Source organism: Castanea sativa, chromosome 7 (assembly GCF_040712315.1).
Source record: "Castanea sativa cultivar Marrone di Chiusa Pesio chromosome 7, ASM4071231v1".
NCBI classification, from domain to species: Eukaryota; Viridiplantae; Streptophyta; class Magnoliopsida; order Fagales; family Fagaceae; genus Castanea; species Castanea sativa.
Genome location: NC_134019.1, coordinates 40,678,286 through 40,704,398, shown reverse-complemented (window position 1 = coordinate 40,704,398; position 26,113 = coordinate 40,678,286). Strand labels below are relative to the sequence as shown.

The 26,113-nt window shown below is 33.2% G+C and overlaps 1 protein-coding gene across 1 annotated transcript; it reads left to right on the top strand.

Moving 5' to 3' along the window:
* On the top strand, positions 1-26,113 carry LOC142644467 (wall-associated receptor kinase-like 3). Its single transcript, XM_075819073.1, has 6 exons — positions 1-90; positions 219-293; positions 11,001-11,386; positions 20,869-21,737; positions 23,890-24,030; positions 24,834-26,113. The coding sequence occupies exons 1-6, from the start codon at positions 1-3 to the stop codon at positions 26,036-26,038; spliced, it is 2,766 nt and encodes a 921-aa protein (XP_075675188.1). The 3' UTR covers positions 26,039-26,113.

Sequence of the window (26,113 nt, the reverse complement as noted above, 5' to 3'; positions counted from 1 at the left end):
ATGTCGAAGAATCAACTTAGTGATGAATTTGAGATGAAAGATTTGAGTGTTGCTCAGAAGATTTTGGGAATGGAGATTCACAGAGATCTGGCAAGTTATTTTTTTTATCACCAATGAATTATGTTGAGAAGGTACTTGAGGACTTCAGAATGCAGCGGTCTAAACCAGTGAGTACTCCATTAGTGACACATTTTAAAAACTTCCAAAAACTTTGTCAGCATAGTTTGAGGAAGAAAAGGAGCACGTCTCATGTTCCTTGTTCTAGTGTAGTTGGTAGCATGATGTATGCTATGGTTTGCACTCATTCAAATATTTCACGCGCGGTTAGTGTGGTTAATGAATACATGATTAATCTTGGTAAAGAACATTGGCAAGCTGTGAAATGGATTCTTTAATATTTGAGAGGTACTACAGACGTTGGCTTGGTATATGGGAAGGTTTCTACAAATAGTAGTATTGTTGTTAGATTTGTGGATGATCAATCCTGCGGAAATGTTGATCGACCAAGTCGATTCCTTTGCATAAGTTCAAGCATTCCTTAGACTTTATTGGTGTTTGTAGTTTATGATAGCCTTTAGGGGCTCTAGTAGAGGCACTGGAGGAGTTTCATTTGCGGGGTTTGACCAAATTAAAGCCAAGCTGGAGATTTGTTGAGCTGGTGGCTTTTAATTTGGTCACTTTAGTAGTCAGTATCTTATCAATACTAATCGCAGACATACGCAATGCGCGGAAATAAATAATTTCTATATTATAATATAATAGATAATTTTTTTCTCTAAATTTTTTTGTAAATAATTTGTTTTTCCTAAAAATTAAATAGTTTCTATCGGTCCAATTAGGTCTACTTTGGTGCAATTTGGTCCACTCGTTCAATTTCAATTTCCTTTAGTCCATTTTAAACTGATTGCGCCTTAAGTTGTTTCTTTTTGTAGATTTCCTTTGTTTAGCTCAAAAATTCATTTTTTTTCTTCTTAATTTTTGGGTTGAAAAGTATGAAATTTTATTATATTTGGGATAACCTCTTTAGTTTTGACTTAAAAAACATAAAGAAAATAGACATTAGAAATTAGAAATATGAGCCCTAAAAATGTAATAAAAATGATAAATATTCAAAGGTCTTATTCAGTCCACATTGGTTCCATCCGGTCTATTCGGTCCTATTTAGTCCATTCTATCCACTAAAGTTTTATTTGGTCCACGTTCGTCCATTCGGTCTTATTCAGTCCACTTCAGTCCTATTTGGTTCATTTGGTCCACATTGGTCCTATTCTGTCCACTTCGATTCTATTCGGTCAATATCGGTCCTATTCTGTCCATTCTGTCCACTTTGGATCTAATTTGGTCCTATTCGGTCCACTTTGGTCCTATTCGGACAATTTTGTCTACTCTGGTCTTATTTAGTCCATTTTGTCCACTTTAGTTTTATTCTGTCAATTCAGTCCACTTCGGTCCTATTCAGGTCATTTAGTCCATTTCCATCCTATTCAGTCCACTTTGGTCATATTCAGTCCATTTTGTCCACTTCGGTTCTATTAGGTCCTTTCTGTCCACTTTGGTTCTATTGGGTCCATTCTATCCATCTCGGTCCTATTTAGTCAATATTGGTCCTATTCGGTCCACTCTTCCCACTTCGATCCTATTTGGTCCAATTTGGTCTGTTTGATCTATTCTATCCACTTTGGTCCTAAGTTGTCCATTCATTCTTATTTGGTCCACTTTGCTCCAATTTGTTCCCATCCGGTCCACTTCGACAATATTTGGTCCATTCGATCCTATTGAATCCATTTGGTCCACTGTGTTCCATTTGCTATATATGTAAATTATTACTCATTAACAATTAATTTTGCTTCCGTTTATTACCAATGGGACTCCTGTAAATTGAATTGTAACGTGTTCTAAATCCATGACCTTTATATGTAAAACAAATTACTCAAACTTTAGGACCCTTTGCTAAATGTAAATATTCTTATGAATATGACATATTTAAAAAATTCCAACTGTATCAATCACAACCAAACGCATATTTCATATCCAAAATATTTTCAAATCTCACTAAAGCCATCAAATACAAGAATAATGAGATTCACAACAACTGAAAATTAATCTTCCTTTTTTAGTTGTTATTTAATTTGGTTCAAATGTTAGAAATTCTATTTAGTAATAGAATTCAACCATTTGATAATATCTATTATACATGCTAGGATGAGTCTAAATTTGGTAAGGATGGGTGTAAAACCCATGTTTTACACCATCCAACACCATCTAATAAGAGATTGTCATATCAATATTTTACTTAAAATTCAATACATCCTACCACACCTGATAATATCTTAATAAATTCCAAATTTGGTTGGATTTATATATGGGCATTAAAATTGATTAGGCTTGGTTGTGCTTATTGTGAGAGACCGCAAAAGTGCCTCTAAAAGAAAAAAGAGATTTTTGTAGTGCTTTTTAGGGCACCTTTCTTTTTCGGTAAGTGGTGTGGAGTCGCCACTTTTTTTTTAAAACAAAAAATAAGAAAAACTAAATATAAAGAGAATACATGACTGAATTGTTTCCTTTCATTGATTGAATAAAAAAATACATATTTGAAAAATTGAAAATTACATGGCTTTGGGTCCTAGTTACAAACTACCAAATAATTACATAACTTTTTGTCCTAGTTACAATCTACCCAAAATAAAACAAAGATAAGACTAGGTCTACCAATCCCAAAGAACTAAATTTGGAGGCTAGGTTACGGAATGGGAAGGTGTTAGACACCCATTTCGCTCAGATAGAGTATAGTCTTCTAGACTCTTGTGACCAATGTACCCCTTTTATGTATGCTATGAATGATATGTTATACATGTGAAATAAACTGAATCACACAAATTTATTTATGGATGCATCCTCTTCTTTGTTAAAAAAATTCAGATCTGTTGCTGTGAATAAAAAAAAATCATTTTGGTTTATAAAAAAAATCAGATCTGTTTTTATTGTGTAAAAAAAGGTGGTTTTCGGAGAGAAAATTTAGATCTGGGTTTATTAAATAAAACAAAGTCTTTTGGTTTTAAATAATATCAAATCTGTTTTTGTGAACTTAAAAAATGGTTTTGGTTTATAAAAGATCATATCTATTTTTTTAAGAACTAAAAAAATTATTTTTTTTTTATGACAAAAAAGTTCAAATATGTTTTTATATGCAAAAAAAATATGAAAAAGATTGCTTGAGAAGAGGATTCTATTCATGAAATAAATTTATGCTACATAAATTACATAAAACAAACACAACAAACACAACCATTGATGCGACCAGATCTGTATCTAAGGAAGATACAAATCAGTTTTTGTTTTAAGAAAAATTTAGATTTGCATTTAAGGAAGATGCAAATCCATTTCTTTTATTTGAGAAAAATTCAGATCTACATCTAATAAAAATACAGATCTGTTTTTATTTTGAGAAAAATTCAGATCTACATCTAAGGAAGATGCAAATCCATTTTATTTTAAAAAAAATTCAGATCTACATCTAAGGAAGATGCAGATCCATTTTTATTTCGAGAAAAAGAATTGATTACATGCAGATCTTTGAAATTAAGGAAGAGATCACAACAATTATAAAAGAATCAAGAACATGCTTTAACTAAAACAATAATTCATGTTATGGATACTTGAAACAACTAAACTAAAAAAAAAAAAAAAACATGCATCATCATCATAACAAGAGAAGCATAAAGAAAAGAAAAGGGTAATCGGAAACAACCTCTTGCATGGAGCACTTCTTCTTCTTGAGAGGATGTTTTAGGGTTCAAAGAAATTTATGCAATTATCTTTGAAACCTAAAAACCCTAGTTTAAGAGAGAATACCAAAAAGAGGGTGAGAAATTTGAGTGTGAAAAGGTGTCTCTTCTAGAGCGTAAAAGAATGTGCCTCTCAGAGCGTAAAAAATGTCCTGAATTTCGAGATCCAGTCTCTATTTATAGAGGCTAGAATGCTTAAAAAATAGCCAACAAAGGGTAGAATGCGAATTGGGACGCGTCTTTCTGCGAAAAAGTCAAAAAGGATGTGCCTTATCGGCACCCGAAGTGAGTTGGGCCAAAAACCAAAGAGTGCAATTCGGCACTTTGAAAGTGCCAAATGGTACTTTGGGTGCTGATTGCACTTTCGTGTTTGGGTGTGTTTTGAACTCATTTTTTAGGTTTTCTTGAGTTGAGTCTTGAACTTGGACATGTTTTCAATCCGTATTCTAAGATTTTTATCTCTTTTCTAGATAATTTAGGTCTTTTCAGGAACAATTATCTTGTAGATAAATACTCTAAAATATATCTTGATAAAGTTCAGATTATCCACAATTTTATTTGTTGGGAAATTTAGAACCCGGTTGATAGAATTAACAAGTTTTAAACTCAAGTTGTTAATTAGATTTATTATGCATAAAACTTGTTAAAACAAACAAACATCAATATCATGTCAAAACTAAGTGCAGCAAAAAAATAAATAAGACAAGATATGATGACCCAGGAAAACCAATGAAACCAACCAGTTTCACAGTAAAAAATTTGGGGGGAAACCTTCCCGTAAAGCAATCCACTATAGTAAAGAGAAGTTTCAGATCTAGTATAAAACATTTGTCCCTAGACTCTACAATCCTCGTAAATGAACTCACAGCAGAAACCTTCTACCGCTTCAGAACCTCTGAACTCTTCAATATATGAACGCCACCCTTTAATGCACGGATCCTAGTACGTGACTCACTCCTTTGCACGAATCCCAGTACGTGACTCACTCACCAACTTGAGGAAGAAGAATGTTGGCTGCAAAGTTCTTCACTTCATCAACAATGAAGATCAAGAAGCACTTGGTTACAAAACCCTAAGGCGCAATGATGCAGTAGCTTCTTTTTGAGAGAATAAGGCTTAGGTTACCTTTTTCATATGTCCTCCTTGTATTCTCTTATGTGGCAGCCTCTAAAATAAGCCTTATATATGCCTAGGGTTGTGAGAAAAGAAACCCTACACAAATACAAAAGCTTGGCCCAAAAATCAGATCTGAAAATTTTGATTTCCGTAACCTTGATAGATAGCCTCGATAGATAGGATCTGTCGAGACTCATTAAACCTCAATAGATAGCATCTCACCAGGTATCCAGCAGCTATCCGCAAGTGTCTAGCTTTAGTAAACACATTTTCTTCACCTGTTTCTTGGTCCAATCTTCATGGCTTTAATACTAGACTTGAAAAACATGTTCTTTGAAGTATTAAACACATCCTAGATCAACCCAAATACAAGTAAAGTGCGTTTTGACAAAGGATTAGCCAATTACATAAATAATGGATGACATATGTTCTTAACAAGTAAAACACATATGTCCTAGCAATCTCCCCCTTTGGCAATCCGTGACAAAACCACAACCAACAAATGAACATATGAGAGAAGTCATAAATCACTCAACTCATATACACTTGTTAAATACAATAGGATCTACCCTAACACAAACTCTTGAAAATTTTTGCAAGAAGAGAGTTCATGGCATGGAAGACTTTGACAACCTGTATTTTTGAAACACTTTAAACAAAACTCATCAAGGCATCTTAGTGTGAGACAGAAATAATAGATTGCATACAAATAAAGAAACATGTGTATAAAAAAAGAAAAGAAACAACACATGTAGAGGTAGGTGAAGAAAACATACAGCATCACATATACCACTTGATAAGCATCATGTATGTAAGAATGGTCAGAAGACCTAAGGTACAAGAAGAAGAAGCTAAAAGTAGCTCCTACAGCAACAAGGAGGTAAGCACTCCCCCTAACAAAATGAAACACATCTCCCCCTTACAAGGTCATGTATTTCTCCCCCTAACTTGTAGAATCTTAAAGAAAGAAACCACAAATTCTCCAATTTCTCCTCCTTTTTGTCACGATTGACAGAGGGTACAGGAAGTTATAAAGCTTTACCTGAGAAACATAAAGATGATTAAGGATGATCAAGGGGATACAAAGAATCCATAAAAATGCATGAATGGAATGAAACAATATGCTATGGATGACAAGATAAAATAAACATGCAAAACATGAAAAAAAAAATGCATGTAGAGGATCTTGATAGATCGAGAGGTATCGAGGAGCTATCGAGTAGCTATCGAGCATACCTTGATGGATCGAACAGCTATCGAGAAGCTATCGAGGAGACAGAAACTTTCTCGATCGATCCACCTAGCTATCGAGAGGTGTCAAGATTACGATAAGATGCAACTGAAGAGCTCGACAGATAAGCCAGGTATCGAAAGGTGTCGAGAAGGTGTCAAGATGGCTTAAAAATAGTTTTTCAAAGAGGAGAAAAACATAGATATGAATGCAATCAAACATGCAACTCAATAAAAAAAAAGTTAAACATTTAGCTCCCAAAAACTCACACCTACACTAAACAAGTCTAACCAATTTTATATTTTAAAAACAAGTTAAGACAGTTTAGTGAGCATATATTAGCACATGTAAACCTTGTGATGACCAAATCATATTGTATCTGCACATATATCAAGTATAGCAAAGAATATTGCATGTTGTGTGTGAAAACATCGCAAGATTGCACAAGTGTCTCAAAGTTATGACGATTCGAGGTATGAGAAAATCACTTTAACTCACACACAATCATAACTGTTTGATGGGGACTATCACCTTTGAGGTACATCCTATAACTCCCATATCTCCTAGAAAACACGCTTGCAATCATATTTAAAGCATTTTTTGATATTTTTGCTTTTATTTTCTTTGCATATTTTCTTTTTATTAAGCAAACCATGCATGGGTATACAAAGGAGAGAAAAGAAATACCCAGTTATGTTAAGCTTTTGACATTGCACTTTTGCTATGTTAAGACATACAGATGTCATTGATATTGCACTTTTGCTATGCCGAAGCATATGGATGTCATATCATGATTGGTGAGTAACAGTGGTGAGATGGTTATTTATGCCTTTCTCTTAGAATTTTCTAGTCCTACCCGTCAAAAAGAGTGATACGAGTGTTAAGTATAAGAGATCACTTAACCTTACTCATCACAAACAAAGAGCCACAAAGCTCACTTGCTTAGTTGTGCATAAGAATGCTCATCTAAGCTACAAGTGATACAAAGTTTAGAAAAATCTGTTTCAATGAGCATTTTAAGGTTCACAAGAACCGATGTACACATATACACACTGTTTTTCTATTTTTCTAATTTTTCTCAATTTTTGTTTTGAAAACAAACAAAATAAAAACTAAACAACCAAACAAAAGACAGACAAACAATCATGAAAGCATGAAAGAAAGATGCATATGCATGAAGGCAAGATAGAAAAAAAATACAAATGCATGAAAGCATGATTCCAAAAGTAGAAAAGAAATCAAGCAAAGAGAGTCCTACTTTAGATAGAAAGAATTAAAGCAGAAGACAAACAGAAAAGACAATCAAGTCTTAGGCTCCTTTCTCACCCACATAACACGAGTCTTTGGCCATGAAGATGAAAATACACGTGTCCTAGTATGACTACTAAAGGACATAGAAGAATTAAGATTCTCCTGAAATTGAGTTAAAAAACTCAAGACTTTTAATAACTTCTCCAAACAAAGGTATAGGTCTTTGAAAGGAAACCTGTGACCGTTTAGACACTTACTTTTGAGGATACAACTTAAAGCAATTAGGACGAATGTGTCCAGAAACACCACAATGGTGACAAACATGAGATCTAACAAGGATTTAGAATTAGACAAAAAAGTTGTGGATTTCATACCTTTATTACCTTTCTCAGATTGAGGCACAATGACAGTCCTTGATCTAGAAGCTGTGGAAGAGGAGGGGCCGGAGGAGATAACATATCCTAAGCCAGTCTTATCAGATCTAGGCTTTTGAGCAATTAAGACCTCTTCAAGCTTTGCACTAAACATCCTCTCTATTTGAGTTCTAGCTTGACTAAACTCAACCTCGAGATTCTTGACATTCTCTTTTAATGAGGTGTTCTCCACAATGAGAGTCCCAACTAACTTTGTAGTCTCATCTAGTTTGACTAACAATTCAGCTTTTTCAATTTTTACCTCATTAAACTCTTTTCTACAAAGATGAGAAGTCTTTTCAGATTTTATGAATTCAGTGCATAGCTTATCATAGGCTTCTGGAAGGGTCATCTTCTTGGACACTTCATCATTAGAAGAATCATCATTGTCACTAGCACTCTTCACAACCACCTTATCAGTTGAGGCAGCAAAGGCCATAACGTGCCTACATTTATCCACATACTCATCAGAAGAGTCATTCTCGATGTCACTCCAAGTAGCAACCAACCCTTTGTCTTCTGACTTATTGGCCTTTTCCCTCATAAGGTAGTTTGGGCACTTTATCCTCATATGACCAAAACCCTTGCACTCATGGCATTGGATGAGGGGTTTCTCATTCTTACCCTTCCTAGAGGATTTGCCCTTATCCTTTTTCCTAAATTGAAGAAGCTTGATAATCTCATCAGTTATGAAGGTTAGATCCTCATCCTCATCATCATCTTCATCTTTATCTTCAAAGTCCTCAATCTCTTCCTCTATACCCTTAAAAGACAAGTTTTTACTCTTTCCACCTTTTCCCATTGAGCCTAATCCCATCTCATAGGTTTGGAGGTTCCCTACAAGCTTAGTCAAAGGAATTTGATCAATGTCCTTTACTTCTTCAATGGTAGTGATCTTGGCATGGAATCTTTCAAGTAAGGACCTAAGGATTTTCCTAACAATTTTGGATTCTGCTATAGACTCTCCAAGGTTGAAAGTAGAATTCACAATATCCTTGAGTTTAGCATAAAACTCATCAAAGGTCTCATCCTCCTCCATCCTTATTTCTTCAAAACTACTAGTGAGTCTTTGAAACTTCACAGTCTTTACAGCCATGGTACCTTCATAGGCGGTCTCAAGAATGGTCCATGCTTCCTTAGCAACTTCCGTGGATGATATTTTCTTGAATTCCTCATTGGTCACCCCACAAAACAAAGCATTCAAAGCCTTACTATTGAAATTTTCCTTTATGATTGTTGCTTCATCCCAATCCACTGGCGCTTTCTTTGGCTTAATCCAACTAACTTCAACAGCTTGACATACCTGTTCACCTAGAGCCTGCAAAAACACTTTCATACGAACTTTTCAGTACGCATAGTTAGTGCCATCAAATAAAGGAGAAATCAAAAGAGATTGTCCATGATCCATGACAACAGGGGTCAAGGATCACACTTAGGAAATTAAACCAATCAGAGTGTACTCGCTTTGATACCACTTGTTGAGAAATTTAGACCCCGGTTGATAGAATTAACAAGTTTTAAATTCAAGTTGATAATTAGATTTATTATGCATAAAACTTGTTAAAACAAACAAACATCAATATCATGTCAAAACTAAGTGCAGCGGAAAAATAAATAAGACAAGATATGATGACCCAGGAAAACCAATGAAACCAACCAGTTTCAAAGTAAAAAATCTGGGGGGAAACCTTCCCGTAAAGAAATCTACTATAGTAAAGAGAAGTTTCAGATCTAGTACAAAACTTTTATCCCTAGACTCTACAATTCCTGTAGATGAACTCACAGTAGAAACCTTCTACCGCTTCAGAACCTCTGAACTCTTCAATTTATGAAAACCACCCTTTAATGCACGGATCCTAGTACATGACTCACTCCTTTGCACGAATCCCAGTACGTGACTCACTCACCAACTTAAGGAAGAAGAATGTTAGCTGCAAAGTTCTTTACTTCATTAACAATGATGATCAAGAAGTACTTGGTTACAAAACCCTAAGGTGCAAAGACGCAGTAGCTTCTTTTTGAGAGAATAAGGCTTAGGTTACCTTTTTCATATGTTCTCCTTGTATTCTCTTATGTGACGGCCTCCAAAATAAGTCTTATATATGCCTAGGGTTGTGAGAAAAGAAACCCTACACAAATACAAAAGCCTGGCCCAAAAATCAGATCTGAAAATTCTGATTTCCGTAACCTCGATAGATAGCCTCGATAGATAGCATCTGTCGAGACTCATTAAACCTCGATAGATAGTATTTGTCGAGTAGCTGTCAACTAGGTATCTAGCAGCTATCCGCAGGTGTCCAGCAGGTGTCCAGCTTTAGTAAACACCTTTTCTTCACTTGTTTCTTGGTCCAATCTTCATGGCTTTAATACTAGACTTGAACAACATATTCTTTGAAGTATTAAACACATCCTAGATTAACCCAAATACAAGTAAAGTGTGTTTTGACTAAGGATTAGTCAATTACATAAATGATGAATGACATATGTTCTAAACAAGTGAAACACATATGTCCTAACATTATTATTATCCAATTATTTCCTTTATTCTTATGCAAGCAATCCTATTTTAAACACTAATTATCAACCAATCACAAAATTATTTAATTAATTTTAATTTTTTAACCAATCAGAATTAATTTAAATTAATCGTGCGTGGTCGACTATACCTAGACACAATGTATGCTGACCGTGCAAACTTGATCATGCGATATCTTTCGATCCGACAGTCCGATTTGAAAACCGAACGTACCGTCGCAATCGTTAGAATCTCAAGATTATTTTTATGATATGCAATGAATGAATTAATGCATGTAATGCAATCATGATTTTTGGGGTACATGGATAGTCATTCCAGTCAATCTCCTTGATTAAATCATGGGTGCAAAATCGAGTGTCTATAGAATGCCCCTCATTGACAGAGCTTGGAAAGTGAATGTCAATGTAAAACAAAGACTAATTTTAGCAACCACGATTTAATTGTGGTTGAATTTTCAAAGATTACCTAGCCCTCGAACCTAAAACCTTGGAACATGGAGCTAGTGCCTTACCTTTTGATAAAAATGAAAATGCTTGACCTAACTAATAACTGATGAACTTTGGAAGTGATTCTTGACAATTGATGCGACCAAGAGGTTTTTCAATCCTGATCTTGAGAATGGAGTTGTCTACGACCAAGGGGCTTTTCAACCTTGATCTTGACGATAGGTAATTGTCTGCGACCTCGATCTTGACAAAGGAAATGTCTGCGACCTCGATTTGGACAAAGGAAATGTTTGCGACCTCGATCTGGATGAAGGAAATGTTTGCGACCTCGATCTGGATGAAGGAAATGTTTGCGACCTCGATCTGGATGAAGGAAATGTTTGCGACCTCAATCTGGACAAAGAAACTATCTGCAACCTCGATCTTGACAAAGGAAATGCCTGCGACCTCGATTTGGACAAAGGAAATGTCTACGACCTCGATCTGGACGAAGGCAATGTTTGCGACCTCAATGTGGATAAAGGAGATGTCTACAACCAAAGGATCTTGATCTGGACTAAGGGTAATCAAGGGCTTCTCATCCTTGAAAATGAGTTGCTGCCTGCAAAGTCAAAATTTGAAATTAGTCTTTAATTGATGAGTGTTTTGTTATTCCTTTGTTTTTTGAGATGTGTGATTTTCATTTTTTTTCATTTGCAACTTGAAATCTAGAAATTTTGAATTCAAGAATTGGGCATCTAAAATGTGGAATTTTAAACTTGGGAATGAAAATTTTGAATTGAAAATTCGGAATTTGGGACTTGATAAAAAACTGGAAATTTGAGCTTGAAATTTTATCCTTAATCGGTTCCAAAAGATTTTTCTTCCCCCCTTTTTTTTAGAAATTTTGATTTTTGATTTTTCTCTTTTCATGATGTGATTGATTGATTTAAAAAAAAAAAAGAGTGCAAAAGAAAAGGAAATAAAAAGAAAAGGAAAAAAAACTTTTTTGTTATTATTTTTCTAGGAGTTGACTGAGTCAACTCAGACTGAGTTGACTCAGCCTCTTCCATGCAATTTCCATAGAAATATGGAGATTTGTTTTTTTGGCTTATCATAAGAAGTCAGGTCTTGGCCTTGCTACTCATTGGCTGCTAGATTTTTGCTTGCTTTTCAGTTTTCGTCACTCTATATCTCATCTTAAATTCAAGTGTTTAAAAAAAAAAAATTATTAACTAAAATGAACCCCTAAATCCAGCCTACAGACACCCTTAACCACATCATGCATGGTAGAGAAAGTCCAAACTAAAAGCTATTGACAGTTGTAGGTCATGGGATCAATTTCCAAATTAAAACCCACACTCGTCTCTATTGGCTTCTAGATTTTTCCTAACTTCCATGTTAACTTTGGTCTTCTATGCAATTTCCATAGAAATATCCAGATTTTTTTTTTGGCTTATCATAAGAAGTCAGGGCTTGGCCTTGCTGTTTTACACAGAGATTCATCATCATTCTCATAGAGAGAGAGAGAGAGAGGGATGGGTAAGAGGAAGAGAGATATGGGAATGACGGTGGGAATGTTGTTTTTAAGATTTATTTTTTAAAATTTTATAAAAAGTAAATATTAAAGGAAAAAAAAAGGCGTTAAAACTTCACGCTTAAGGTAAATACCATCTGAAAAGTTAACTTTTACCATTTTTCTATACAAGTGAGGCCCACCAGCTAGCTTGTTAACATGTGCTGCCTGGCTCTTGTTATGAATTTAATAAAATAAAATTATTGTACATTGTAAAATAACTGTATATAATCTTTCATTGAACATTCTAACTTATCTTCCTCCCTTTTTTTTCTTTGAGGTGGGTTTGATAATGGTAAAGTGAAAGAAAATGAGTTTAATATTATTGGTAAAGTAAAAGGAGATGAAGAGTAAAATATTGATAAAATCAAACTAAACAGAAAATAAAAAGTAAAATAAAGAAAAATGTGTTAAAATGACATTTTTGTCATATAATTATAACAAAACCAAACTTTACGGCTTCCTAACAAAACCAAACTTGGGAATAAAAATTTTGAATTGAAAATTCAGAATTTGGGACTTGAAAAAAAACTGGAAATTTGAGCTTGAAATTTTGTCCTTAATCAGTTCCAAAAGATTTTTCTTCCCCCTTTTTTTTTGAAATTTTGATTTTTGATTTTTCTCTTTTCATGATGTGATTGATTGATTTTTTTTTAAAAAAAAGAGCGGAAAAGAAAAGGAAATAAAAAGAAAAGAAAAAAAATATTTTTATTTTTTTTTTCTTGGAGTTGACTGAGTCAACTCAGATTGAGTTGACTCAGCCTCTTCCATGCAATTTCCATAGAAATATGGAGATTATTTTTTTTGGCTTATCATAAGAAGTAAGGTCTTGGCCTTGCTACTCATTGGCTGCTAGATTTTTGCTTACTTTTCATTTTTCGTTACTCTATATCTCATATCAAATTCAAGTGTTTAAAAAAAAAAAAAAATATATATATATATATATATATATATATATATATTAACTAAAACGAACCTGCCAAATCTAGCCTACAGACACCCTTAACCAAAACATGCATGGTAGAGAAAGTCCAAACTAAAAGCTATCGACAGTTGTAGATCATGGGATCAATTAACAAATCAAAAGCCACATTCGTCTCTATCGGCTGCTAGATTTTTTCTAACTTCCAGGTTAACTTTGGTCTTCTATGCAATTTCCATAAAAATATCCAGATTTTTTTTTAGGCTTATCATAAGAAGTCAGGGCTTGGCCTTGCTGTTTTACACAGAGAATCATCATCATTGTCAGAGAGAGAGAGAGAGAGAGCGAGAGAGAGAGAGCGAGAGAGAGGAAGAGAGATATGGGAATGACGGTGGGAATGTTGTTTTCAAGATTTATTTTTTAAAATTTTATGAAAAGTAAATATTAAAGGAAAATAAAGGCATTAAAACTTCACGCTTAAAGTAAATACCATCTAAAAAGTTAACTTTTACCATTTTTCTATACAAGTGAGGCCCACCAACTAGCTTGTTAACATGTGCTGCCGAGCTCTTGTTACGAATTTAATAAAATAAAATTATTATACATTGTAAAATAACTGTATATAATCTTTCATTGAACATTCCAACTTATCTTCCTCCCTTTTTTTTCTTTGAGGTGGGTTTGATAATGGTAAAGTGAAAGAAAATGAGTTTAATATTATTGGTAAAGTAAAAGGAGATGAAGAGTAAGATATTGATAAAATCAAACTAAACAGAAAATAAAAAGTGAAATAAAGAAAAATATGTTAAAATGACATTTTTGTCATATAATTATAACAAAACCAAACTTTACGGCTTCCTAACAAAACCAAACTTGGCAATGAAAATTTTGAATTGAAAATTCAGAATTTGGGACCTGAAAAAAAAACTTGAAATTTGAGCTTGAAATTTTGTCCTTAATCGGTTCCAAAAGATTTTTCTTCCCCCTTTTTTTTTGAAAATTTGATTTTTGATTTTTCTCTTTTCATGATGTGATTGATTGATTTTTTTTTAAAAAAAAAAGAGGGGAAAAGAAAAGGAAATAAAAAGAACAGAAAAAAAAAATCTTTTTTGTTATTTTTTTTTCTTGGAGTTGACTGAGTCAACTCAGACTGAGTTGACTCAACCTCTTCCATGCAATTTCCCTAGAATATATGGAGATTTTTTTTTTGGCTTATCATAAGAAGTAAGGTCTTGGCCTTGCTACTCATTGGCTGCTAGCTTTTTGCTTACTTTTCATTTTTCGTTACTCTATATCTCATATCAAATTCAAGTGTTTAAAAAAAAAAAATTATTAACTAAAAGGAACCCGCCAAATCTAGCCTACAGACACCCTTAACCAAAACATGCATGGTAGAGAAAGTCCAAAATAAAAGCTATCGACAGTTGTAGGTCATGGGATCAATTTCCAAATTAAAAGCCGCATTTGTCTCTATCGGCTGCTAGATTTTTGTTGACTTCCAGGTTAACTTTGGTCTTCTATGCAATTTCCATAAAAATATCTAGATTTTTTTTTAGGCTTATCATAAGAAGTCAGGGCTTGGTCTTGCTGTTTTACACAGAGAATCATCATCATCGTCATAGAGAGAGAGAGAGAGAGAGAGAGAGAGAGAGAGATGGGTAAGAGGAATAGAGATATGGGAATGATGGTGGGAATGTTGTTTTCAAGATTTATTTTTTAAAATTATATGAAAAGTAAATATTAAAGGATAAAAAAGGCATTAAAACTTCACGCTTAAACCAAATACCATCTAAAAAGTTAACTTTTACCATTTTTCTATACAAGTGAGGCCCACCAGCTAGCTTGTTAACATGTGCTGCCTAGCTCTTGTTATGAATTTAATAAAATAAAATTATTATACATTGCAAACTAATTGTATATAATCTTTCATTGAACATTCTAACTTATCTTCCTTCCTTTTTTTTCTTTGAGGTGGGTCTGATGAGGGTAAAGTGAAAGGAAATGAGTTTAATATTATTGGTAAAGTAAAAGGAGATGAAGAGTAAAATATTGATAAAATTAAACTAAACAGAAAATAAAAAGTAACATAAAGAAAAATGTGTTAGAATGACATTTTTGTCATATAATTATAACAAAACCAAACTTTACGGCTTCCTAACAAAACCAAACTTGGGAATGAAAATTTTTAATTGAAAATTCGGAATTTGGGACTTGAAAAAAAACTGGAAATTTGAGCTTGAAATTTTGTCCTTAATCGGCTCCAAAAGATTTTTCTTCCCCCTTTTTTTTTTGAAAATTTGATTTTTTATTTTTCTGTTTTCATGATGTGATTGATTGATTTTTTTTTTATAACAAGAGTGGAAAAGAAAAGGAAATAAAAAGAAAAGAAAAAAAAAACTTTTTTGTTATATTTTTTCTTGGAGTTGATTGAGTCAACTCAGATTGAGTTGACGCAGCCTCTTCCACGCAATTTCCATAGAAATATGGAGATTTCTTTTTTTGGCTTATCATAAGAAGTAAGGTCTTGGCCTTGCTACTCATTGGCTGCTAGATTTTTGCTTACTTTTCATTTTTCGTTACTCTATATCTCATATCAAATTCAAGTGTTTAGAAAAAAAATTATTAACTAAAGCGAACCCGCCAAATCCAGCCTACAGACACCCTTAACCACAGCATGCATGGTAGAGAAAGTCCAAACTAAAAGCTATCGACAGTTGTAGGTCATGGGATCAATTTCCAAATTAAAAGCCACACTTGTCTCTATTGGCTGCTAGATTTTTGTTGAGTTCCATATTAACTTTGGTCTTCTATGCAATTTCCATAGAAATATCCAGATTTTTTTTTTGGCTTATCATAAGAAGTTAGGGCTTGGCCTTGCTGTTTTACACAGAGAATCATCATCATCGTCATAGAGAGAGAGAGAGAGAGAGAGAGAGATGGGTAAGAGGAAGAGAGATATGGGAATGACGGTGGGAATGTTGTTTTTAAGATTTATTTTTTTAAAATTTTAAGAAAAGTAAATATTAAAGGAAAAAAAAGGCATTAAAACTTCACGGTTAAAGTAAATACCATCTGAAAAGTTAACTTTTACCATTTTTCTAGACAAGTGAGGCTGACCAGCTAGCTTGTTAACATGTGCTGCCTGGCTCTTGTTATGAATTTAATAAAATAAAATTATTGTACATTGTAAAATAACTGTATATAATCTTTCATTGAACATTCTAACTTATCTTCCTCCCCTTTTTTTCTTTGAGGTGGGTTTGATAATGGTAAAGTGAAAGAAAATGAGTTTAATATTATTGGTAAAGTAAAAGGAGATGAAGAGTAAAATATTCATAAAATCAAACTAAACATAAAATAAAAAGTAAAATAAAGAAAAATGTGTTAAAATGACATTTTTGTCATATAATTATAACAAAACCAAACTTTACAGCTTCCTAACAAAACCAAACTTGGGAATGAAAATTTTGAATTGAAAATTCGGAATTTGGGACTTGAAAAAAAATTGGAAATTTGAGCTTGAAATTTTATCCTTAATCGGTTCCAAAAGATTTTTCTTCCCCCTTTTTTTTTGAAAATTTGATTTTTGATTTTTCTCTTTTCGTGATGTGATTGATTGATTTTTTTATTAAAAAAAGAGTGGAAAAGAAAAGGAAATAAAAAGAAAAGAAAAAAAAAACTTTTTTGTTATTTTTTTTCTTGGAGTTGACTGAGTCAACTCAGACTGAGTGGACTCAGCCTCTTCCATGCAATTTCCATAGAAATATGGAGATTATTTTTTTTGGCTTATCATAAGAAGTAAGGTCTTGGCCTTGCTACTCATTGGCTGCTAGATTTTTGCTTACTTTTCATTTTTCGTTACTCTATATCTCATATCAAATTCAAGTGTTTAAAAAAAAAAATTATTAACTAAAACGAACCCGCCAAATCCAGCCTACAGACACCCTTAACCACAACATGCATGGTAGAGCAAGTCCAAACTAAAAGCTATCGACAGTTGTAGGTCCTGGGATCAATTTCCAAATCAAAAGCCACATTCGTCTCTATCGGCTGGTAGATTTTTGTTGACTTCCATGTTAACTTTGGTCTTCTATGCAATTTCCATTGAAATATCCAGATTTTTATTTTTTGGCTTATCATAAGAAGTCAGGGCTTGGCCTTGCTGTTTTACACAGAGAATCATCATCATCATCATAGAGAGAGAGAGAGAGAGAGAGAGAGAGAGAGAGAGAGAGAGAGAGAGAGAGAGAGAGAGGGAGATGGGTAAGAGGAAGAGAGATATGGGAATGATGGTGGGAATGTTGTTTTTAAGATTCATTTTTTAAAATTTTATGAAAAGTAAATATTAAAGGAAAAAAAAGGCATTAAAACTTCACGCTTAAAGTAAATACCATCTAAAAAGTTAACTTTTACCATTTTTCTATACAAGTGAGGCCCACCAGCTAGCTTGTTAACATGTGCTGCCTAGCTCTTGTTATGAATTTAATAAAATAAAATTATTATACATTGTAAAATAACTGTATATAATCTTTCATTGAACATTCCAACTTATCTTCCTCCCCTTTTTTTCTTTGAGGTGGGTTTGATAATGGTAAAGTGAAAGAAAATGAGTTTAATATTATTGGCAAAGTAAAAGGAGATGAAGAGTAAAATATTGATAAAATCAAACTAAACAGAAAATAAAAAGTAACATAAAGAAAAATGTGTTAAAATGACATTTTTGTCATATAATTATAACAAAACCAAACTTTACAACTTCCTAACAAAACTAAACTTGGGAATGAAAATTTTGAATTGAAAATTCGGAATTTGGGACTTGAAAAAAAACTGGAAATTTGAGCTTGAAATTTTGTCCTTAATCGGTTCCAAAAGATTTTTCTTCCCCCTTTTTTTTCTGAAAATTTGATTTTTCTATTTTCATGATGTGATTGATTGATTTTTTTATAAAAAGAGTGGAAAAGAAAAGGAAATAAAAAGAAAAAAAAAACTTTTTATTTTTATTTTTTTTTCTTGGAGTTGATTGAGTCAACTCAGACTGAGTTGACTCAGCCTCGTTCATACAATTTCCATAGAAATGTGGAGATATTTTTTTTTGGCTTATCATAAGAAGTTAGGTCTTGGCCTTGCTACTCATTGGCTGCTAGATTTTTGCTTAGTTTTCATTTTTCGTTACTCTATATCTCATATCAAATTCAAGTGTTTAAAAAAAAAAATAACTAAAACGAACCCGCCAAATCTAGCCTACAGACACCCTTAACCACAACATGCATGGTAGAGAAAGTCCAAACTAAAAGCTATCGACAGTTGTAGGTCATGGGATCAATTTCCAAATTAAAAGCCACACTCATCTCTATCTGCTGCTAGATTTTTGTTGACTTCCATGTTAACTTTGGTCTTCTATGCAATTTCCATAGAAATATCCAGATTTTTTTTTTGGGCTTATCATAAGAAGTCAGGGCTTGGCCTTGCTGCTTTACACAAAGATTCAAAGATTCATCATCATCGTTAGAGAGAGAGAGAGAGAGAGAGAGAGAGAGAGAGAGAGAGAGAGAGATGGGTAAGAGGAAGAGAGATATGGGAATGACGGTGGGAATGTTGTTTTTAAGATTCATTTTTTAAAATTTTATGAAAAGTAAATATTAAAGGGAAAAAAAGGCATTAAAACTTCACGCTTAAAGTAAATACCATCTAAAAAGTTAGCTTTTACCATTTTTCTATACAAGTGAGGCCCACCAGCTAGCTTGTTAACATGTGCTGCCTAGCTCTTGTTATGAATTTAATAAAATAAAATTATTATACATTGTAAAATAACTGTATATAATCTTTCATTGAACATTGTAACTTATCTTCCTCCCTTTTTTTCTTTGAGGTGGGTTTGATAATGGTAAAGTGAAAGAAAATGAGTTTAATATTATTGGCAAAGTAAAAGGAGATGAAGAGTAAAATATTGATAAAATCAAACTAAACAGAAAATAAAAAGTAAAATAAAGAAAAATGTGTTAAAATGACATTTTTGTCATATAATTATAACAAAACCAAACTTTACGGCTTCCTAACAAAACCAAACTTGGGAATGAAAATTTTGAATTGAAAATTCGGAATTTGGGACTTGGAAAAAAACTGGAAATTTGAGCTTGAAATTTTATCTTTAATCGGATCCAAAAGATTTTTCTTCCCCCTTTTTTTTTTGAAAGTTTGATTTTTGATTTTTCTCTTTTTATGATGTGATTGATTGATTTTTAAAAAAAAGAAAGAGTGGAAAAGAAAAGGAAATAAGAAGAAATGAAAAAAAAAAATTTGTTATTTTTTTTCTTGGAGTTGATTGAGTCAACTCAGACTAAGTTGACACAACCTCTTCCATGCAATTTCCATAGAAATATGGAGATTTTTTTTTTTGGCTTATCATAAGAAGTCAGGTCTTGGCCTTGCTACTCATTGGCTGCTAGATTTTTGCTGACTTTTCATTTTTCGTTACTCTATATCTCATATCAAATTCAAGTGTTTAAAAAAAAAAAGAATTATTAACTAAAGCGAACCCGCCAAATCCAGCCTACAGACACCCTTAACCACAACATGCATGGTAGAGAAAGTCCAAACTAAAAGCTATCGACAGTTGTAGGTCATGGGATCAATTTCCAAATTAAAAGCCACACTCGTCTCTATCGGCTGCTAGATTTTTGTTGATTTCCATGTTAACTTTGGTCTTCTATGCAATTTCCATAGAAATATCCAAAATTTTTTTTTTTGGGCTTATCATAAGAAGTCAGGGCTTGGCCTTGCTGTTTTACACAGAGATTCATCATCATCGTCATAGAGAGAGATGGGTAAGAGGAAGAGAGATATGGAAATGATGGTGGGAATGTTGTTTTTAAGATTTATTTTTTAAAATTTTATAAAAAGTAAATATTAAAGGAAAAAAAAAAGGTATTAAAACTTCACGCTTAAAGTAAATACCATCTGAAAAGTTAACTTTTACCATTTTTCTAGACAAGCGAGGCCCACAGCTTGTTAACATGTGCTGCCTAGCTCTTTTTATGAATTTAATAAAATAAAATTATTGTACATTGTAAAATAACCGTATATAATCTTTCATTGAACATTCTAACTTATCTTCCTCCCTTTTTTTTTTTCTTTGAGGTGGGTTTGATAATGGTAAAGTGAAAGAAAATGAATTTAATATTATTGGTAAAGTAAAAGGAGAGGAAGAGTAAAATATTGATAAAATCAAACTAAACAGAACATAAAAAGTAAAGTAAAGAAAAATGTGTTAAAATAACATTTTTGTCGTATAATTATAACAAAACCAAACTTTACGGCTTCTATACAAGGGGGCCAGCAATTGGCTCGTCAACACGTACTGCCCAGCACTTGTTATAAATTTAATACTAAAGTGACCAAATTAAAAGCCACGCGTCAATATGGCCTGCTAGATTTTTGCTGACTTTGATGTTGACTCAGGTCTTCTATGCAATTTCCACTGAAACATCTAGTTTGTTTTGTTTGTTTGTTTGTTTGTTTTTTTTTTTTTTTTTTTTTTTTGTGGGCTTATTATAACAAGTTAGAGCTTGGCCTTGCTGTTTAATTCACACTGAGACTCATTATCATCATCACAGAGATATAGGTATGGCGGTGGGAATGGTGTTTCTATTGTGGTCAATGAATGTATTTACAAAAGCAGTGGGTTTAGGAAACAGTTCATGTAGTGGAGCAGCAGCAGTTTGTGGGAACGTTTCAATTCCATTCCCTTTTGGAATTGAACCTGGTTGCTACATTAACGATTCGTTTGCGATAGATTGCAAAACCACTCTTGGCTCTCCCAAGCCTTTCTTGAGAAGATTAGATCTGGAGGTGCTGGACATTTCATTAGAAGGCACACTTCGCGTTAACTATCCTATGTCATGGTGGTGTCCTAAGTCTGGGACTAAGAATGTGAATTGGAGCGCAGCAAATGTGAGCTTAGCATCAAGTCCCTTTTTTTTCTCAAAATCGAGAAACATATTCATTGCCATGGGTTGTGGCAACTGGGCTTTTCTTCAATCCGGAGATAGCACAGTTGGTGGGTGCGTGTCCGTTTGTGCGAAAGACACAAAAAAGACGTACGGCAGCAGCTGCAACGGCATCGACTGTTGCAAAAGCACAATCGCTTCAGATCTGGATGTGTTTACCGCAGTTATATCGGGAAAGTTGCTCGGTTTTTCAAATGCCAGTGATTGCAATTATGGCTCCTTAGTAGATCAGATGTGGTTCGAGGAAAACTTAACAAACCACTTTGAAGTAAAAAAAAAGTCTCCAGTTCCTGTGGTATTAAATTGGGAAATAAATGAATCCTTATCTTCTCTTGTAATGGAAAGTAATTCATCTCACTCAACCTGTCAGTTCGCAAATAGTTCTTCTTCGTTATTGGGTAATATGAGTATGACTTTTACATGTACTTGCGACTCCGGCTTTGAAGGAAATCCCTATCTTCTTGATGGATGTCAAGGTAAACTTCTCGCACTCTATTGATTCTATTTGTTAATAAAATAATTAAATGTGTTTCATTTTCATAGACCAATAAAAATGATTAAATTAATTAATTTTGATGTTGTCACAAAATTTCATTTTAGGCATAACAAGGTCTGTATATATATTTGTGTCACAATTATGACATGTGTGACAAATATTGTGTTCCAAAAAAAATTTATTTTGGTACATTATTTGTCAAAAATTATGTTTGATAATCTTAGGGGAAAAAAAAAAAGGAGTTTGACAAAGTTTATTTATTTCTTATACTTCTCTTCCTTTTTTAAGCTTATCAGGCATCTTCAATAATAATAATAATAATAATATGGAAAGTGGAATACTGACATAAGTAAAAGAACATGCTTTATATCCTCTCAAGTCTTAGCCCTTTTTTCCCTCTTAATTTTCTCTTGAACTTTCTACTTAAGGAAGCCTTCTCGTGAGCAACCTTATTACCTTCTTTCTTAACATGAAAGTACTATCATTGATCAGGACTACTATTAAAGTTTGCAGTACTATTTTTCATAGGAAGTCAAATATTCATGAAATATAGGATGGATTAATTTGAGGCTTAGGGGCTATTTGGATTTAGTGTTTTCCATCACTCATCACTCTATTTTCATCACCCATAACTCAAAACTGGTGGGTTCCACGGCTGTTTGGTTTGTTTGGATTTGTTTTCAGTTTTTGTTTCCATCACTCAATTCTTTGATTTTTGAGTAATGAGTTATGGAAACTGAAAACAACTTTTAGGTGTTTTTGAGTTATGGAAACATAGTTATGATGACATTTTGGTAAATACGCACATATTTAAAGGGACCCACAGTCAGAGAGTAGTCAAACCTGGTCTGGTCTTCTTCTTCTTTTTTTTTTTTTTTTCATTCCTATTCACTGGGTTCGGTGAGTTTGGGTATTGGGGGTTGAAGGAAAAAAAGAAAGAAAAAAGAAATAAGAAGTAAAAGCTGAACCAAGTCAATCCATGGGTCCCACAAAAATTAAAATTTTTTGAGTTATCAACATTTAAACAAGTGCCAAATATGCCACCTTAGGAAGTTGTGGTATTTTTAGTGATAAGTGATGAGTTATAGAATGATGAGTGATGAGTGATGAAAATTGAGTGAAGAGTGATGAGTGATGATTTTTTAAGACCCAAATAGCCCCTTAGCATCCCAAATTGAGCATGATAAGAAGTATCTGGCTATATATAGATGGTACATTAGCATGTGGAAGTCCTTAATGACCCTCCATTTTGTTTGGCAAACATTACTAGATTCAAGGCATTAAGGTTTTTGAAACCTATGCCTCTCTCTTTCTTATCCTAACATAGTCTATATAGCTTTAGCAAGTGTATACTATGATCCTTGCCATAGTATAATTAATTTCATCACATGTTGCTTTAAAAAATTTAAAATAGTTCATAATATGGGTGGGTATGAATTTTGCTACTTTCTTTATTAAGATTTCTCATCCAGCTTTCAAAAACAACAGTTCTTTCCTACCTTGTACTTTCCTTACTATCCTGTCCTTAAGGCCTCGAAGGTTTCTACCTTTGAAATCCCCTCATTGTTGGTAATAGGGGTGGAGGGAGGGGTGGGGGGGCTAGTTTGACTCTTCAAAAATCCTCCCACCCTCTTGTATTTTTGGTTAAAAAAAAAAAATTGCACATAAATTTAAATAATGCTCCTCCTAGATTTTTACTAAAAACATGTAATACATTTATATAGTTGATTTTTTTTTTCTTATACTTTTGTGTCATACATAGCTCATTAAATTAAAGTGTAAATCCCCTATAAAGTCTCCTATATTTAAACTCCCTATTAGAACTTGTCATATCATATTTTTTTTTTAAAATGGTAGAATAAATAATTGTATATATTAATACAATCATATATAATAAATTTTTAATAATAATCAATAAATTTCATATTTATAAAAATAATAACATAAAAAGAAAAAGAAAAAAAACATATTTTGTTGAATATTTTTTGGACGTTAGACTGTACTGACTAGTTGTGTTATACAGAGAAATGACTTTTCTGATGAATGTCAATGTTGTATTCTCTTGTTTTATTGTTGATAATTTTGAACATCTATTCTGATGTTGTGTTTGTTATTACATGCCACTATTTCAGATATTGACGAATGCTTAGATCCCAGATCATGTAGCTTTTCATATCTTCGATATGGATATCACGTTCCTGGGAAATACTACTGTGTTTCAGTTTCAGCTTTTGTTTCTGATCGCAAGTCTCGCAACAAAATTATCGTAATAGGTATGTCCTTTTACCCTCTGAGATCTACAATAATTGAAAAAAGATTTACCTGAAACATGAATTAAGGTGATTTTGGAACTCCAAATTGTAAAGGCATAGGGATAACATTGAATGAAGAATAATAACCCAATTGTTGCTTACTATTTCCTTTTGCCTCTTAATCTTTTTAAATCTTTAATACTTCTTTAGGGTGACTCCCTTGAATCAAGTCAATTTTTAAACATTTCCTATTCATTTCATCCGCGAACCAGTTGGTTAGTCGCAAATGGTATCATTATGAAGATGTCCACAAGTTGTTTTTATTTACTCCCAAAAAGAAAAAGAAAAAAGAAGATGACCCAAAAGCAAACTCGAAAGAATTTATGCGAATTTTCCAAGAATTTTAGAGTATCATTCTCTTTGATTACTACTTATCATGTAAGTAAACATACCTTTGTCAAAGAATAGTTTGTCTAGCCTTTTGGCGTTCAAAGAAGTTGTCTCTATTTTATTCAAAACTATTATAAGCTTTCGATTGGTCTTGGCTCTTGAGATATGTTGGACTCTTTAGAACTTAATGCTTGTTCTTTTCTATTATCATTTTTTTTTGCTAAACTTCTTTTTTGTTTTCTTTTATCCTCCATCTACGACCCACTTTTAGTGTATCATTCTCTTTGATTACTACTTGTCAATGTAAGTAAACATACTTTGTTACGGGATAGTTTGTCTAGCCTTTTGGCGCTCGAAGAAGTTGTCTCTATTTTATTCAAAACTATTATAAGCTTTATTGGGAGTATTCTTTCTCATTTTATTATATTAAGCAGGTATTAGCACAGGCATCACTGGGCTATTATTTCTGTTCATTGGTGGATGGTGGTCATACAAAGTGATAAAAAAAAGGAAGAATATTAAGCGCAAGGAGAAGTTCTTCAAACGAAATGGTGGTTTATTATTACAGCAACAATTGTCTTCAAATCAAGTGACTGTTGAGAAAACCACCAAATTGTTTAATTCAAAGGATTTGGAAAAGGCCACAGACAATTTTAATGTGAATAGAATTCTTGGTCAAGGAGGACAAGGCACTGTTTATAAAGGTATGTTGACAGATGGGAAAATTGTTGCAATAAAAAAGTCCAAGGTAATTGATGAAGGAAAACTCGAAGAATTTGTTAATGAAATTGTCATTCTTTCACAAATTAACCATAGGAATGTGGTTAAACTACTTGGTTGTTGTTTGGAGATAGAAGTTCCTTTGCTAGTTTATGAATTCATTCCTAATGGAACTTTATACCAATATCTTTATGACCAAAATGAGGAGTTTCCAGCAACATGGGATATGCGCTTACGAATTGCTATAGAAGTTGCAGGAGCTCTTTTCTACTTACACTCAGTAGCTTCTACACCCATTTACCACCGAGACATTAAGACTACAAACATTCTCTTAGATGATAAGTACAGAGCAAAAATAGCAGATTTTGGGACTTCAAGATCCATTACTGTTGATCAAACACATCTAACCACAGTAGTACAGGGCACTTTTGGATATCTGGACCCTGAGTATTTCCAATCAAGTCAGTTTACAGAAAAGAGTGATGGTTATAGTTTTGGTGTTGTTCTTATTGAGCTCTTAACTGGAGAAAAAGCTATTTCTTCTACAAGGACAAAAGAATGCAGAAGTTTAGCCACATATTTCATTCATTCAATGGAGGAGAAAAATTTGTTTAATATTATTGATGCTCGAGTTATGAAGGACGCTAAACAAGAAGAAATCATAGCAGTTGCAAACCTTGCAAAAATGTGCTTGAATATGAAAGGGAAGAAACGACCGACAATGAAAGAAGTTGCAATGCAATTGGAGGCAGTCCAAACATTGCAAAAAACTCCTAATGTTCAACAAAATCACGAAGAGATTGAATATGCCAAAACTGAAATGTACGAGCAATGGGATGCAGTTTCTACATCAACAATGTCAGGTGCGAACAGTGGTGTAGCATCATCTTCAAGCTCCTGCCCGCTGTTATCTTTTTAATTAGGCTGAAGTAAAAGCTTTTGTTACAATATTTATTTGTTTAGTTTTGTACTGCTATATCTCTAGTTTTTTTTT